Source organism: Phyllobates terribilis, unplaced genomic scaffold (assembly GCF_046119375.1).
Source record: "Phyllobates terribilis strain yellow unplaced genomic scaffold, ASM4611937v1 Scaffold_1__5_contigs__length_1240528914, whole genome shotgun sequence".
Lineage (NCBI taxonomy): Eukaryota > Metazoa > Chordata > Amphibia > Anura > Dendrobatidae > Phyllobates > Phyllobates terribilis.
The window spans coordinates 5,350,484-5,365,149 of record NW_027362761.1 but is presented as its reverse complement, the minus strand read 5'-3'; the positions used below and the strand labels follow the sequence as shown (position 1 = coordinate 5,365,149).

Here is a 14,666-nt window from a genome sequence, read left to right as displayed (position 1 = left end):
CAGTTATTGAAAAAAAAAAAAAAAAAAAAAAAAAAGAGTCTTTTAGTGTGTGACAGCTGCCAATCATAAAAACCCGATATAAATTTGGTATTGCAGTAATCGCACCGACCAGAAGAATAAAGTCGTCTAATCACTTATACCGCATGAGTAACAGTGTAAAAACACCAAGGTTACTTATCGGTAGCCGGTTTTTCCTGAACCCATGACAGCACACCTTGAGATAGGGATCCGCCCCACCAAGGACAGGAAACCGTCTGAAATAAAAGGGCGGTACCTCTCCCTTGTTTCAGTTGATTACAGAGCATTGAGAAGACCTCCAGAAAAGGTTAGACACATAACCAACACCTACAATATACATAAGCACCCCAAAAATAAAGTGCACACCAGGGCGTGAGAAAACAGTAGGGGAAAACTACGGGTGCTGTCATGGGTTCAGGAAAAACCGGATACCAGTAAGTAACCTTGGTGTTTCCCCCTCACCCATAACCGCACACCTTGAGAGAATTTTGGAGAATATGTGCACCCTAGGGATGGACCACCGCCTGAAGTACCCTTCTCCCAAAGGTGAGGTCAGAGGAGGATAGATCCAACCTATAATGCTTGTAGAAGGTGGATGGTGCAGACCAAGTAGCAGCTTTACATATCTGGTTAATTGAGACGTCTGACCTCTCCGCCCAAGAGGTTGCTACAGTTCTGGTGGAATGAGCTTTAATACCGTCCGATGCCGGAACTCCTGTAGATATGTAAAGCTAAACAAATGGCCTCCCTAAACCACCTAGAAATAGTCCCCTTTGACACCCTGTGACCTTTCCTACTCTCCTGAAAGGCCAGAAACAAGGAGTGGTCCTTCCTCCACTGACTGGTCATGTCTATGTACTGTAGCAAGGCTCTTCTAACATCTAAATTGTGGAATTTTACCTCCCTGGGGTTTTTTGGATTGCTGCAGAATGAGGGAAGCACAATCTGTTGATTACAGTGGAATCTGGACACTACCTTAGGAAGGTATGCCGGATTTGGACGTAGGATGATCCGGTCATCATGAATTTGGGTATATGGAGGATCAACGGAAAGGGCCTGCAGGTCACCCACCCTACGGGCTGATGTTAGGGCCACTAGGAGAATGGTTTTAAGGGTGAGGATCTTTGGAGAGATAACCTGCAGGGGTTCAAATAGGTCGCCAGAGAGTGTGTTTAAGACCAAATTCAGGTCCCAGGGAGGAACTCTGAGAGTCCGAACTGGTCTAGATTTGGAACAGGATTTAATGAATCTAGAAACCCACCTGTTCCCCGCCAGGTTGCAATTATAGAGCGCCCCTAGAACGGACACCTGAACTTTGAGTGTTCCTGTAGCCAACCCCAGGTCATTCCCCTTCTGCAAAAACTCCAGGACATCTTTAATTGGAGGTTTATCTGATAATGGGGTATCTATAAAATCCATGAATTTTCCCCAGACTCTACTATAAATATTAGTTGTTATGGGCTTTCTACTACCCAAAAGGGTGGAAACTAGGCCCGGTGAAAACCCCTTATTACTCAGTAACATCCTCTCAAATTCCATGCCGCCAGATGGAATCCTTTGGCTTGTGCATGGAATACCGGCCCCTGGATGAGAAGGTCCGGCCTCTCTGGCAGGACCCAGGGATCCGAGACCAACATTAGACGAAGCCGGGAGAACCAGGGTCTTTTTGTCCAAAAAGGGGCTATTAGAATTATCCTTGCCCCCTCCTCCCGAATTTTCCTCACAACTGCCGGAATCATTACCATCGGTGGAAAAGCATAGGCCTTCCTGAAAGGTCATGGAACCTGGAGAGCGTCTACAGCAGGGGTCCTCAAACTACGGCCCGCGGGCCACATGCGGCCCGCGGAGGACTTTTATCCGGCCCGCCGGGCTGTGGGCAGAGGAGAGCGGTGTCAGCGCCCGCCCTTCCCCCCGCTTGCTCAGGGCCCCGGCAGCCGGATACTTACCTCTCTCTCTGAATGGGGCACTATATGGGGGGGGGGGTGACATCCTGAATGGGGCATTATATGGGGGGGTGACATCCTGCAAGGGGCATTATATGGGGGGTGACATCCAGCATGGGGCATTATATGGGGGGGTGACATGCTGCATGGGGCATTATATGGGGGGGTGACATCCAGCATGGGGCATTATATGGGGGATTGACATCCAGCATGGGGCATTATAAAGACAGGGGAGTGATATCCTGCATGGGTCATTATATATGGGGGGGGGGGTGACATCCTGAATGGGGCATTATATGGGGGGGTGACATGCTGCATGGGGCATTATATGGGGGGGTGACATCCAGCATGGGGCATTATATGGGGGGGGTGACGTGCTGCATGGGGCATTATAAAGACAGGGGAGCGATATCTTGCACGGGGCATTATATGGTGGGAGAAAGGGAAATCCTGCATGGGGCATAATAAGGGGGGAACAGCCTGCATAGGACATTATAAGGGGGAAACAGCCTGCCTATTAAGGACCTATGCTGCCTATTGGGGACATTTACTTGCCTATTGGGGATATTTACTTGCCTATTGGGGATATTTACCTGCCTATTGGGGACCTATGCTGCCTATTGGGAACATTTACCTTCCTATTGGGGACATTTACCTGCCTATTGGGGACCTATGCTGCCTATTGGGTACAGTTACCTACCTATTGAAATACCGGTTGATTTAACTTTACTTGTTCTTCATTTTAAATATTGTATTTGTTCCTGTATTGTTTTTTTTACTACAAAATAAGATATGTGCAGTGTGCATAGTAATTTGTTCATAGTTTTTTTTAAAAACTATATTCCGGCCCTCCAATGGTCTGAGGGACCGTGAACTGGCCCCCTGTTTAAAAAGTTTGAGGACCCCTGGTCTACAGCATAGAGATTCTCTGTCGGGTCTAGTGAACAGAATCTTTCCACCTTCCTGTTTGCCCTGGTGGCGAACAAGTCTATGTCCGGTGACCCCCATAGTTGGAGAATCTGCTGGAAGACGATCGAGTTTAGGGCCCACTCTTGTCTTAAAGTGTGGCGACTGAGAAAATCTGCCTTTGAATTCTCTACCCCCCTGATGTAAAGAGCACTGAGGGATGGGAGATACTATTCCGCTAGTTGCAGGATTCTGTTTGCCACTACCATCAGGGAGCGTGATTAGGTTCCTCCCTTGTGATTTATGTAAGCTACTGTTGTCCGATTGTCAGACCTGACCTGGACATGGTGACCCTGAATGGGGGGAAGGAAGTCTATCAGGGATTTCTCCACTGCCCAAAGTTCTCTTAGGTTCGATGATGCACCTATTTTGTGACATGCCCAGTGCCCCTGAACAGAGATCTGCCAGATGACCCCCCAGCCGGATCCACTCGCATCTTCTTGTAATTGTATGGTCGACTGGTCTGGACCACTGCAAGCCTGAGGTCAGATTTTCCCTGTTTGTTCACCATGAGAGGGAGTCTACCGTCTCTAAGGAAAGAGATAGTCTTTTTTCTAAACCTCCGTTGAAGGATCTCTGTGCTGACAGGACCTCCCACTGAAGAAGCCTCATATGACCTTGGGCCTATTTGACTGCTGGGAGACAGGACGTCATGAAGCCCAGTAGGGATATTGCTTCTCTCAAGGACATCACCGGAGACTCTATGGCCCTTGTGACCAAATTGATTATTTTGCAAACCTTGTCTTCCGGAAGGAAGCAGGCTTGTAGTTGAGAATTTAGGGTCAAGCCCAGAAAGATTTTGTAACATAACTGGCGGCGTCCTTGCATAGTGGTCCATCTCCCACTGTGCAAGAGCGTGCACTTGATCTCCAATCCAGAATGTCTCTCTGGCTTCCCTCCATGCTGTCTATTTGCATCTGTGTGCTGCTGCTTAAGGGCGGCGCCCGATCACTTCTAGCTTTTTGTACCTGCTGCAGGCACACCCCTTGTGCGTCCTCAGCCTATTGCTGTCTGTCACCTTGTATTTAAAGCAGCTGCTCCAATTAACCCATGCCTGAGCATTGTGTTTCATTTAGTGTGCTCTTGCACTCTGAATGTGCCAGGTCCCTTCTGTGTTCTCTAGTCTGCCTATCCTGGAGGCTGTATTTCCAGGCCTGTCTGAACACGCTCCTAGCCTGTTCCTCCCGCCCTCTAGGGGCTGCATTCCTAGACCCGCTCCTGTATCTAGTCTGTCCTGTCTGAACACGCTCCTAGCCTGTTACTCCCGCCTTCTAGGGGCCGATTACCTAGACCCGCTCCTGTATCTTGTCTGTCCTGTCTGAACACGCTCCTAGCCTGTTCCTCCCGCCTTCTAGGGGCTGCTACCTAGACCCGCTCCTGTATCTTGCTACTGTGTCTGTTCTTGTCTGTATACTCTTCTAGCCTGTTTCCCGTGTTTCTCTATGTCCGTACCTTTCCTTTTTCTGCAGAGTCTGAACTTGTACCTAACTCCTGCTCGTTGTCACTGTACTCTCGTTTGTGAGTTTGTGATCCACTCGCTACTTCACTGCAAGTACCCTGTGGGTATCTGGTTCTGCCTTTCCCTTCCTGTCTGTTCCGTGTGAACAGAGCCCTGTCCCCCCTGCTCTGCCTTTGCTCACCGCTCCGGCGGTTCTAGCCTGCTCTGCCTTTGCTCACCGCTCCGGCGGTTCTAGCCTGCTCTGCCTTTGCTCACCGCTCCGGCGGTTCTAGCCTGCTCTGCCTTTGCTCACCGCTCCGGCGGTTCTAGCCTGCTTTGCCTTTGCTCACCGCTCCAGCGGTTCTAGCCTGCTTTGCCTTTGCTCACCGCTCCGGCGGTTCTAGCCTGCTCTGCCTTTGCTCACTGCTCCGGCAGTCTCGCTCTGCTCTGACTCCTTTGCTCACTGCTCCAGCAGTCTCGCTTTGCTCTGACTCCTTTGCTCACTACCCCGGCAGTCTCGCTCTGCTCTGACCCTTTGCTCACCGCTCCAGGCGGCCTTGTCCTGCTCTACTCTTGCTCACCGCTCCAGGCGGCCTTTTCCTGCTCTACTCTTGCTCACCGCTCCAGGCGGCCTTGTCCTGCTCTACTCTTGCTGACTGCTCCAGGCGGCCTCGTCCTGCTCTACTCTTGCTCACCTCTCTGGGCGGCCTCACTCTGCTGTGTTTGTCCGCCACATCTGTGGTTCTGTTCCTGAGTCCCAGTGTGTACTGGGTCCTATCCCGCCTGTGTTCCTACCTGCTAGTGCCTCCCTGTCTGCACTCTAGCCATGCTTGCCTGTACCCCCCTGCCTGCATACCCGCCTGCCTGCATACCAGTCGTGCCTGCCTATTCCCACCAGTCTGTGTGCCAGCCTAACCATTCTGTTCCTGTATTCCCCTGTGTGGGTCAACAGCCGTGTCCGGGGTCTGTCCTGGAGTAGCACCTGGTCCCTCTGCTCGGTTCCTCCTTGGTGCACTGGCGTCGTATGCCGTCGTGCGACCCTGGTCGGATCAGGTGAATACCTACTTACGCCCCTCCAGGCATTCACTCCCCGGCACGGTCCAGTGGAATCACACGCCGCTCAGCCCGGGCGTGTGCATTACAGATTTGAGTCCTTGAGGGGGTTAGTTTTGATTTTTGAGCATTTATCAACCATCCCAGCTGATGTAAAACCACCTTGACATCTAGAAGTTGAGTGGAACAGTGGTCTTCTGATCTCCCTATTACCAAAAAGTCATCTAAGTAGGGAACAATAACTGCGTTTTTGATTCGGAGAAAAGCTGTCACCTCCGCTATCACCTTTGTAAACACTCTCGGAGCTATCGAGACACCAAAAGGTAGGGCAGTAAATTGGAAATGTCTCAGTTCCCCCTGAATGAATAGGGCTAACCTTAGGTACTTCTGGTAGTCTGGATGGATTGGGACGTGATAATAGGCATCCTTTAGGTCGATAACTGCCATGAAACAATTGTGGTGTAGGAGTTTTACTGCAGAGTTCACTGATTCCATTTTGAAAATCTGGCTCTTTATCAGCTGATTTAGACTCTTGAGGTTTTTTTTTTTTTTTTAAATCACAAATAGGGGGGAATAAAATCCCCTTTCCCCTTGTGATTCCGGAACTTCGTGAAGGACCTGTTTCTTTACTAAATCTAGTATCTCCGACTCTAAGGCTATCTGCTCCTCCCTGGACTTCCTCCTGAGTGTGATCATGAAAGTTCGGTGAGGGATCTGACTGAAGCATATCTTCAGGTCACTCTTCACAATACTCAACACCCAGGGATTTGATGTAATGGCCTCCCAAGCTGGAATAAAATGGGATAGCCTTCCACCGACCTCTAGCCTGGCGTCATTGGGAAGATTTTTTGGTACTGGAGGATGGTCCTCCAAACATATAACCAGACTCTTTCTTAGATCTGGTCTCCCATCTTTTTCTTTCTCCGGGAGGGCGACCCCGGTTAAATCTCTTCCTCCGAAAGTAACATCTTTTTGTGTCCCCTGTGAAACTTCTCTTCTTGTCGCCAGGTTTCTCCAAAAGCTCGTTCAGTTTTTGGCCGAATAAGAGTCTGCATTCACAAGGGAGGGAACATAACTTATGCTTTGACTGCAGGTCTCCTCGGCAACCCTTGAGCCACAGGGCTTGCCTGGCAGCATTAGATAAGTTTGCTGATCTGGCAGAGAGTTTAACAGAATCCACTGAGGAGTCAGCAAGAAAGACTAACCCTGCCTGCATTAGAGGTAGATTGGAGAGGATCTTATCTCTAGGGATCTTTTTATCCTTGAGCTGGTCTTCTAATTGTTGAAGCCACACAATGAGTGACCTAGCAACACAAGTGCCTGCTACGGCTGGCTTCAGGCCCCCTGCCGCAGCCTCCCAGGTGTGACATAGGAAGGAGTCTGCTTTTTATCTAGAGCATCTTTTAGAATGCCCGAATCCTCCAGGGGTAGAGACGATTTTTTGTATGATCGGGCCACAGACCCGTCAACTTTGGGAATTTTATCCCAATACTCAGAGATACTATCCTCGATCCTCTTAGAGGATTAGGGCAACGCTCCCGATTTTTCAGTCTTCCTCCATTCCAGGTCTATAAGGGTCTGAATTTTAGGGTTCACCGGAAAGGAACATCCCTTTTTTTCCTACATGCCCACAAACATAATGCCTTCAAGGGATCTGGCTGCTTTCTCCTCCCTTAATCCCATGGTTGATCTGACAGCTCTGACCAACTTATCCGTACCCTCAATAGGGAAACAGGGCCTACCATTATCTGATGAAGAAGAGGATGATGAATCACAGACATGGATCCTCCGACTGGGAGGATGAATCATAGTCGGCGATATCCTAATGCGATCTCTTCTTCCATTTAAGTAAACACTTCAGGGAATCTTAAACCTCTGTACGGATTATGGACCTCAGATTAGATGCAAAATCCGGAGTACTCTCAGCTATGGTTCTGTTAATACAGCTTGAACAAAGCTGTTTCTGCCAATCTATGGAAAGGGGAATTTGGCATAAGGCACAAACCCTGTGCTTCTGTTTGGCTCTACTCTTCTTAGGCTCCTAAGGAATGAAGCACATAATAACTTTCTATTATTATCAAGTGATATTCACGAAGATCACTCACCCCTGAAGTCACAAAAGGGTACCGGATTTGGAGGCTGTGGCAGAATATAAGATGAATCACTTCTTGATGGCCCAGAAGCGTCCGACACCTTACTTCTCCAGATTTCGCTACGGTTGCTTGAGCGGCTGTCTGTGTGAGAGGCGTCAGACTGTTTCTTGCGCTGTTTCTTGCACCTGCGTTGCTGAGGTGGAGGGGTCAGCTGTTGTTGTTCCTGACTGTCCTAGTCTGCCAAAGCTGCTACACTTGTAGTTGCCCGAAACAATATGTGGGCAGGACCAGTCAGGCACTACACAATAGTCTAAATTCACATAGACATAATATAACCACAGGATTCATGAAACATGGGCAGTCCCGACATATAGTCCTGCAACACAAGCAGGATCACAGGGATCTTAAGATCTTGCCTATCGAACACGTCTTGCCCGACACCCCCAATAGGGTGCAATGTCTAAATCGGAAAGAAATTTATTGGATGTATAAACTCAACACTCTGAAGCCCCAATGGCTAAATTAAATCACAGAGGTTTTTCTATGAATTTTGGAGTCGGTAATTACAAATACCCATTATTATATATACATTTTTTAATCCAATTATTTATTTTGGCTTGTTGTCCACCCCCCCCCTTTATAATCAACAATTGCATCTATCCTTCAGTCTCTGACATTATTCCCGACGTATTCTGACACATGGTTCAAACCCCACAATTCCAAAACAAAATACTGTTATCGTCCACATTCCAACCATACATATTATGCATGATCTAGTAACTGTACAATATATTCATGATACATGAACAGCAAGATTATAAGCCTTGAAATACAGCATTTTCCGAGGTCTTCCACATTAATAATCCATAAAAATGCCATAGCACACAGCAAACAAGAATGGAGCATCTCAGCGTGCTAGTGGCAATTATTTAGCATTCACACAGTCATCTCCTCATTCCCGTCCTCTTCCTCCACTTTGATTTACACTGACACAGATAACATACATTATATACCATTAGCAGACCAGTACGTTACATGGAAACTAGATTGCATTTTCTTCCATTCATTTAGTTCTCTGTCCTCTGTCAGTCAGCCAACAAGGTGTGAGATCCAAGCGCAGGGCAGCTATCTGGAAGCTCTTATCTTCAATACATGGTAATAAACCAAGCTTTCAGGATCCCTCTCTCAAGGTGTGCTGTCATGGGTGAAGGGAAAAATAAATAAACCAATTCTTCACCTGCTGTTGGTTTGTTCATTCTGTTTCCCAAAACAACGCTGTATTGCTCAGCTCACATTTATCCTGCGCTCTGCGCTGAGCGCTTACATCGGGATTACGGTGTAAATCTCTGAAATACGTGATTCAGACGGATACTCCCCGGTGAAAGATTCCCTGTGATGAGGCAGATGGACTGTGGACGCCGTCTGACCTATGATCCAGCGGTGTCAGTTTTTTTAGGCGTGTCTTAAAGTGCAGTTGGCCAGTTTTGCGCACTTCTGAAAAGAAGGACACAGCTGAACTCTGCTGCCTCATTATAGTGAACAGATCCCTCGGGGTTTTCATCTGAATTACATCACTCGAAGATTTAGATGGAAACCCCGATATAAGTGCTCAGCGTAGAGCGCCGGATAAATGTGATCCAAAACGTTATGTAAAATGTTCATAATAAAAGCTTCAACTCAATCCAACAAAAAGTCCCCACTCAGGTCCGTCATCTGTTAACGGAAATACAGGGGGCTTCCACGTTACTAGTAGCACAAAGGCTCGGGAAAAGCAAAATGGCCCCTGACCCCCAAAAGAAATTCAGAAAATTCTGTGCTCCGCAATCCATATGCCCCCTCCCCTTCTGAGCCCCACAGTGTGCCTAAATCACATTTAGGGTCCACATGTTTTGCATACCTGTAGCGATGAGAGCCCGCCTAATTTACGGGTGCATGTCTCCTAAAGCATGAGCTGGGCACAACTTACTGGTCATTACAACGTACTGGTCACTTCAATGGCAGTTTGCAATTTTCACTCAGCAACATCCACTGCTGCTTTTTTCTGGAAAACACCTATGGAGTCAAAATCATCACTGCACCTGTAGATAAATTTCCAAAGGGGTATCATTTCCAAAGTGGGATCACTTGAGGGGAGATTCTGCTCTTCTAGCACTTAGGGGCTGGGTATATGGAGTTCGCAAACTATTCTACAATAATTTGTTCTCCAAGAGTCAAAAAGCGCTCCGTCTCGCTGTATGGCCAAGCGGTACTGTACAGCCACATATGGGGTATTGCCACGTTCAGAATAAATTGTGTGACACATTTCGGCACCATTTTTACCCATTACCCTGTAAAATGTAAAATCTGGGGCTTAAACAATTTTTTTGCGGTAAAAATATAATTATTTTTTCTTCACCGCCCAATGGTATAAATTTCTGTGAGTCACGAGTGGTGTCAATATGATCACTGTACCCCTAGATGAATTTATTGAGAGGTGTATTTTGTAAAATGGGGTCACCTATGGGGGTTTCTGCTGTTTTGGGACCTCAGGGGCTCTCCCAGTGGGTCACGTCACCTGCAAACAACAGCAAAATCTGCACTGTAATATGGCGCTCCTGCCCTTCTGAGCTTTGCACTGACCTGAAAAGTAGTTTTCGACCACTTATGGGGTATTGATGTATTCAAGAAAAATTGCGTAATATTATCTCTTATTACACCTTTTGAAAATTGCAAACGTGGGGTCAAAGCAACATTTTAGTGGAAAAATAGTAATATTTCATTTACTCAGCCCAATGTTTGGGTTTGTGTATCGCCTGAGGGTTAAAAATACTCACTACTTCCTTAGATGAATTCCTTGAGAGGTGTAGTTTACAAAATGGGGTCACTTGTGGGGGTTTCTGCTGTTTCAGGCATGTCAAGGACTCTTCAAATGTGACATGGTGTAAGTAACCTATCCCAGCCAAAATATCGCTCCTTCCCTTCCAAGCCCTGTCGTGCTCCAAAAGCAGTCGTTTTTAACCACATATGGGATATTAGCGTACTCCGGAGAAATCGTAGAACAAATTTTATGGTGCTCTTTCTGTTACCCTTGTGAAAATGAAAAATTTGGGGCTAAAATAATCTTTTTGGGGGGAAAATGTGCTTTTGAATTTTCACGGCTCAGCATTATAAAATTTTGTGAAGCCCCTGGAGATTCAAGGTGCACACAATACATCTAGATAAATTCCTTGAAGGGTCTAGTTTCCAAAGTGGGGTCACTTTTGAGGGGTTTCCACTGCTTAGGCACATCAGGGGCCCTTCAAACGCGACATGGCGTCTGCTATCGATTTCAGACAATTTTTCATTCCAGAACGCAAACTGTGCGCCTTCCCTTCTGAGCCCTGTCGTGCGCCCAAACAGTAGTTTTCCAACACATATGGGGTATCGGTGTACTCAGGAAAAAATGGCACAACAAATTTTATGGTACACTTTCTCCTGTTTCCCTTGTGAAAATGAAAAATTTGGGGTTAAAATAATATTTTTGTGGGAAATGTGTTTTTTTTTAATTTTTACGGCTCTGCATTATAAAATTTTGTGAAGCCCCTGGAGGTTCAAGGTGCACACAACACATCTAGATAAATTCCTTGAGAGGTCTAGTTTCCAAAATGGGGTCACTTTTGGGAGGATTCCACTGTTTAGGCACCTCAGGGTCCCTCCAAACACGACATGGCGTCCGCTATCGATTCCAGCCATTTCGCATTCCAAAACTCAAGCGGTGCTCCTTCCCTTCTGAGCCCCGACGTTCACCCAAACAGTAGTTTTCCACCACATATAGGGTATCAGCGCACTCAGGAGAAATAGTACATCACATTTTATGGTGTATTTTCTCCTGTTACCCTTGTGAAAATGAAAAATTTGGGGCTAAAGAAACATTTTTGTGGGAAAAGGTAAAATGTTCATTTTTTCCTTCCACATTCCATTAATTCCTGTGAAGCACCTGAAGGGTTAATAAAGTTCTTGAATGTGGTTTTGAGCATGTTGAGGGGTGCAGTTTTTAGAATGGTGTCACTTTTGGGTATTTTCGGTCATATAGGCCCCTCAAAGTCACTTCAAATGTGATGTTGTCCGTAAAAAAAATGGTTTTGTAAATTTTGCTAGAAAAATTAGAAGATGCTGATCAAATTTTAACAGTTCTAACTTCCTAACAAAAAAAAATTTTGTTTCAAAAATTGTGCTGATGTGAAGTAGACATGTGAGAAATGTTATTTATTAACTATTTTATGTGACATATCTCTCTGGTTTAAGAACATAAAAATTAAAAGTTTGAAAACTGCGAAATTTTCCAAAAATTTTCGCTAAATTTTCCGATATATTTAGAAATAAACATGAGTTATATCAAATTTTTTTTACCACTATCATGAAATACAATATGTCACAAAAAAACATTCTCAGAATCACAGATATATTGAAGCATTCTGGAGTTATCACCTCGTAAAGTGACACTGGTCAGAATTTACAGTTACCCCACCTAACCTTTTCCCCTCACAGCTGAATTAGGGGCAATGATGCTGTGAATCCAAAGAGGTTTTTTTTTTAAGAAAATCACTTCAGGAATGCTTTAACCTTGATTTAATTTGTAATGTTCATAGGCAAAGAGGCATATGGCAGTGCAAGCTGTTCACATGGGTCTACATTATCGACCCAGATCCATTACGCGGTGTTGCTTTTATAAGGCCAAAGAATTCTCCATCTTCAAAGTATGTACGTACTATGTTGGAATATGCCACAGTTTGTTCTCATACAGCTTCTCAGAAAATAAGAGGAAAAAAAGTAAGCCTAATTGAGGAACATTATAGGTCCGGCAGCAGGCTATGGACACTATAGGCAGCACAGACATCAATATGGCTGTGTGTGATGTGATTTTATTTCATTTTATAATAAAAATGACATTTTTCGCCATTACCTGGAGTTTGAAAGTTTATCCGTCTCATTTCCACTGGGTCAGTAGGGTGGTGGGGAGGTATCTCTGCATTGTTCAACAGACATTTGGCCCTGGGATCAGAGTTTTTCCTTTTACTTTAAAATAGCAAAAAATAAGCAATTATTTTTCCCTTTCAAAAGAAATAAAACCTCATTCACACTAAGGTGTAGGATGAAATATGCAAAATAAGAAAACTGAGTTCTTACCTGTCTGGTTTGCTGTTGATGGTGGCAAATAAGAATAACAACACATTAAATGGCAGCATTACAACAGAAATCTAATATGAAAAACAACAAATAAAAAACAAGATGAAAGTATACAATTCCTAAGCACAGGATATGCCATGAATGTCTGAGAGGAGTCTTACAGGCTGTGGTGGGGAGTCTGTGAAATGACAGAAATAGGCATGCACATTTGTCCTCTCAGCCACCCTGACCTCACCTAGCTCCCATCATCTGGACAGTTCACCATCAGGGATTCCTCACCTATTACACTGTGATGGTGTAGCCAATGGACATGGAGTGCAGTGTACATGTTATTTTATGGGTGCACAGTTCAGCTGTCCATTTGGTGGACAGGACGGACACTCTAATTCTGGGTTCGGCAAGAAGCTACTTGTAACAATTATCAAGAAATGGCATTGTGCAAATAATACATGAGCACTATTGTAAATCATTATTGGCGATATTTGTAAACCATTTTCATTTCATTTATGCGTCCATTCTTTTAAAAGATCCATCACAATTATACTTGCCTTACGTCATTTCTATGCCATATGGCACGGCTTCATAACAAGATGCTTGGTGGCCTCAAGTGCTGTCAATCGGAATAGTATGCATCTGTATAGTTAATAAAGTGCTCCTTCTTTAACCCTATCAGTTCCAATTGTTGCAATGACATCCCGAGGCCAAATAATGGAGTACGGTGGCCCATTAGGTCCTGCCATAAGCAAGTTCTAACAAGCTGTGTCAGTGTGACAAGTCTCATGCACTGCAGTGAAAAATTTGTGAAAATGACAAATTTGGGGCTAAATCAATATTTTAGTGGAAAAAAAAATCAATTTTAAATTTTTTTTCATTCCACTTTGCATTAATTCCTCTGAAGCATCTGAAGGGTTAGAACATTTCATGAAAACACTTTTGAATAACTTCATGGGTTCAGTTTTTAAAAGGTTTTTTCTGTTTTTTGTTTTCAATATATAAGCCCCTCAAAGTCATTTCAGAACTAAATAGGTACATAAAAAGTAGGATTTGTAAATTTCCTTGAAGCAATTAAAAATTGCTGCCAATTTTAACCCTTCTAACATTATAATGAAATAAAAGGATGTTTGGAAAACAATGTTATTTATTAACTATTTTGTGTGGTATGACTATGTAGTTAAGACTAGGGTCACACGACTGTTTTTCTCTCAACCAAAAAAATCGGTCTGATTATGCTAATCACACTCTGATCAAACTCTAAACTCTGATGTCAGGAATCATTAGGGGATTTGTGGCAGCTCTGGGTATGTTGGAATTTAAATGAAGTTTTTTCCCTTTGGTCCAGCAAGAGTTAATGTCAGTCTCTTGCTGGCAGCTTTTTAGGCTGGTCAGCTGAAGTTACAACTCCCACCTCCCTTTAAATGGTCAAATGACCCATCAGCTGATCGTAGAGTTTATTCTATACAGACAAGCTGGAGGTGTGGAGCCACTTTATCTGTAGTGACAAGGCTAGCGTACTTGTCGGCCAGTGCACTAGCTAGGGTTTGTTGAGGAGACAGTCAGGGACTAGGCACGTGACGGTGGCGGGGGGTGGGGAGGACCCGCATAGGGTGCTAGGGGAGATTAGGGATAGACACAGACTGGTGTCAGAAGGTGTCCCATCCCTCGCTCCCTACCGTTAGGGCCTTCCTCCCCCTATATCATCCCGTTGCATCCATGTGTTGTGCCGTCTGCCGGACATCCCCTTGTCCGTCCGTGACATCTGATCAGAGTTTGATCAGAGTGTGAGCGGATTTTCTCAGATGAAAAATACATTTCCTCATCTTTTCCATTCAGTCTGTATGTTAAAAGCAGACTCAGTATGGTCCGATGTTTTCCACGGACCCATAGATCTGAATGGCCAAGTATGATCTGATAATTGGATGCAACTTGTGCATGCTCTGGCATGTGCAGGGCCCCATAGAATAATATGGGAATGAGTGCTATTCGTTAAAACGACGGATGACATTTTTCAGA

At 45.2% G+C, this 14,666-nt stretch overlaps 1 protein-coding gene across 1 annotated transcript in view; it reads right to left on the bottom strand.

Annotated features, from left to right (window-relative positions):
• The window catches only part of PTPRS (protein tyrosine phosphatase receptor type S), a 600,332-nt gene that overhangs the window by 100,112 nt on the left and 485,554 nt on the right, over window positions 1-14,666 (bottom strand). Inside the window, exon 21 of the mRNA XM_073652674.1 lies at window positions 12,433-12,545. Within this exon, the coding sequence (XP_073508775.1) occupies window positions 12,433-12,545 (113 nt within the window). The remainder of the gene's footprint in view (window positions 1-12,432; window positions 12,546-14,666) is intronic.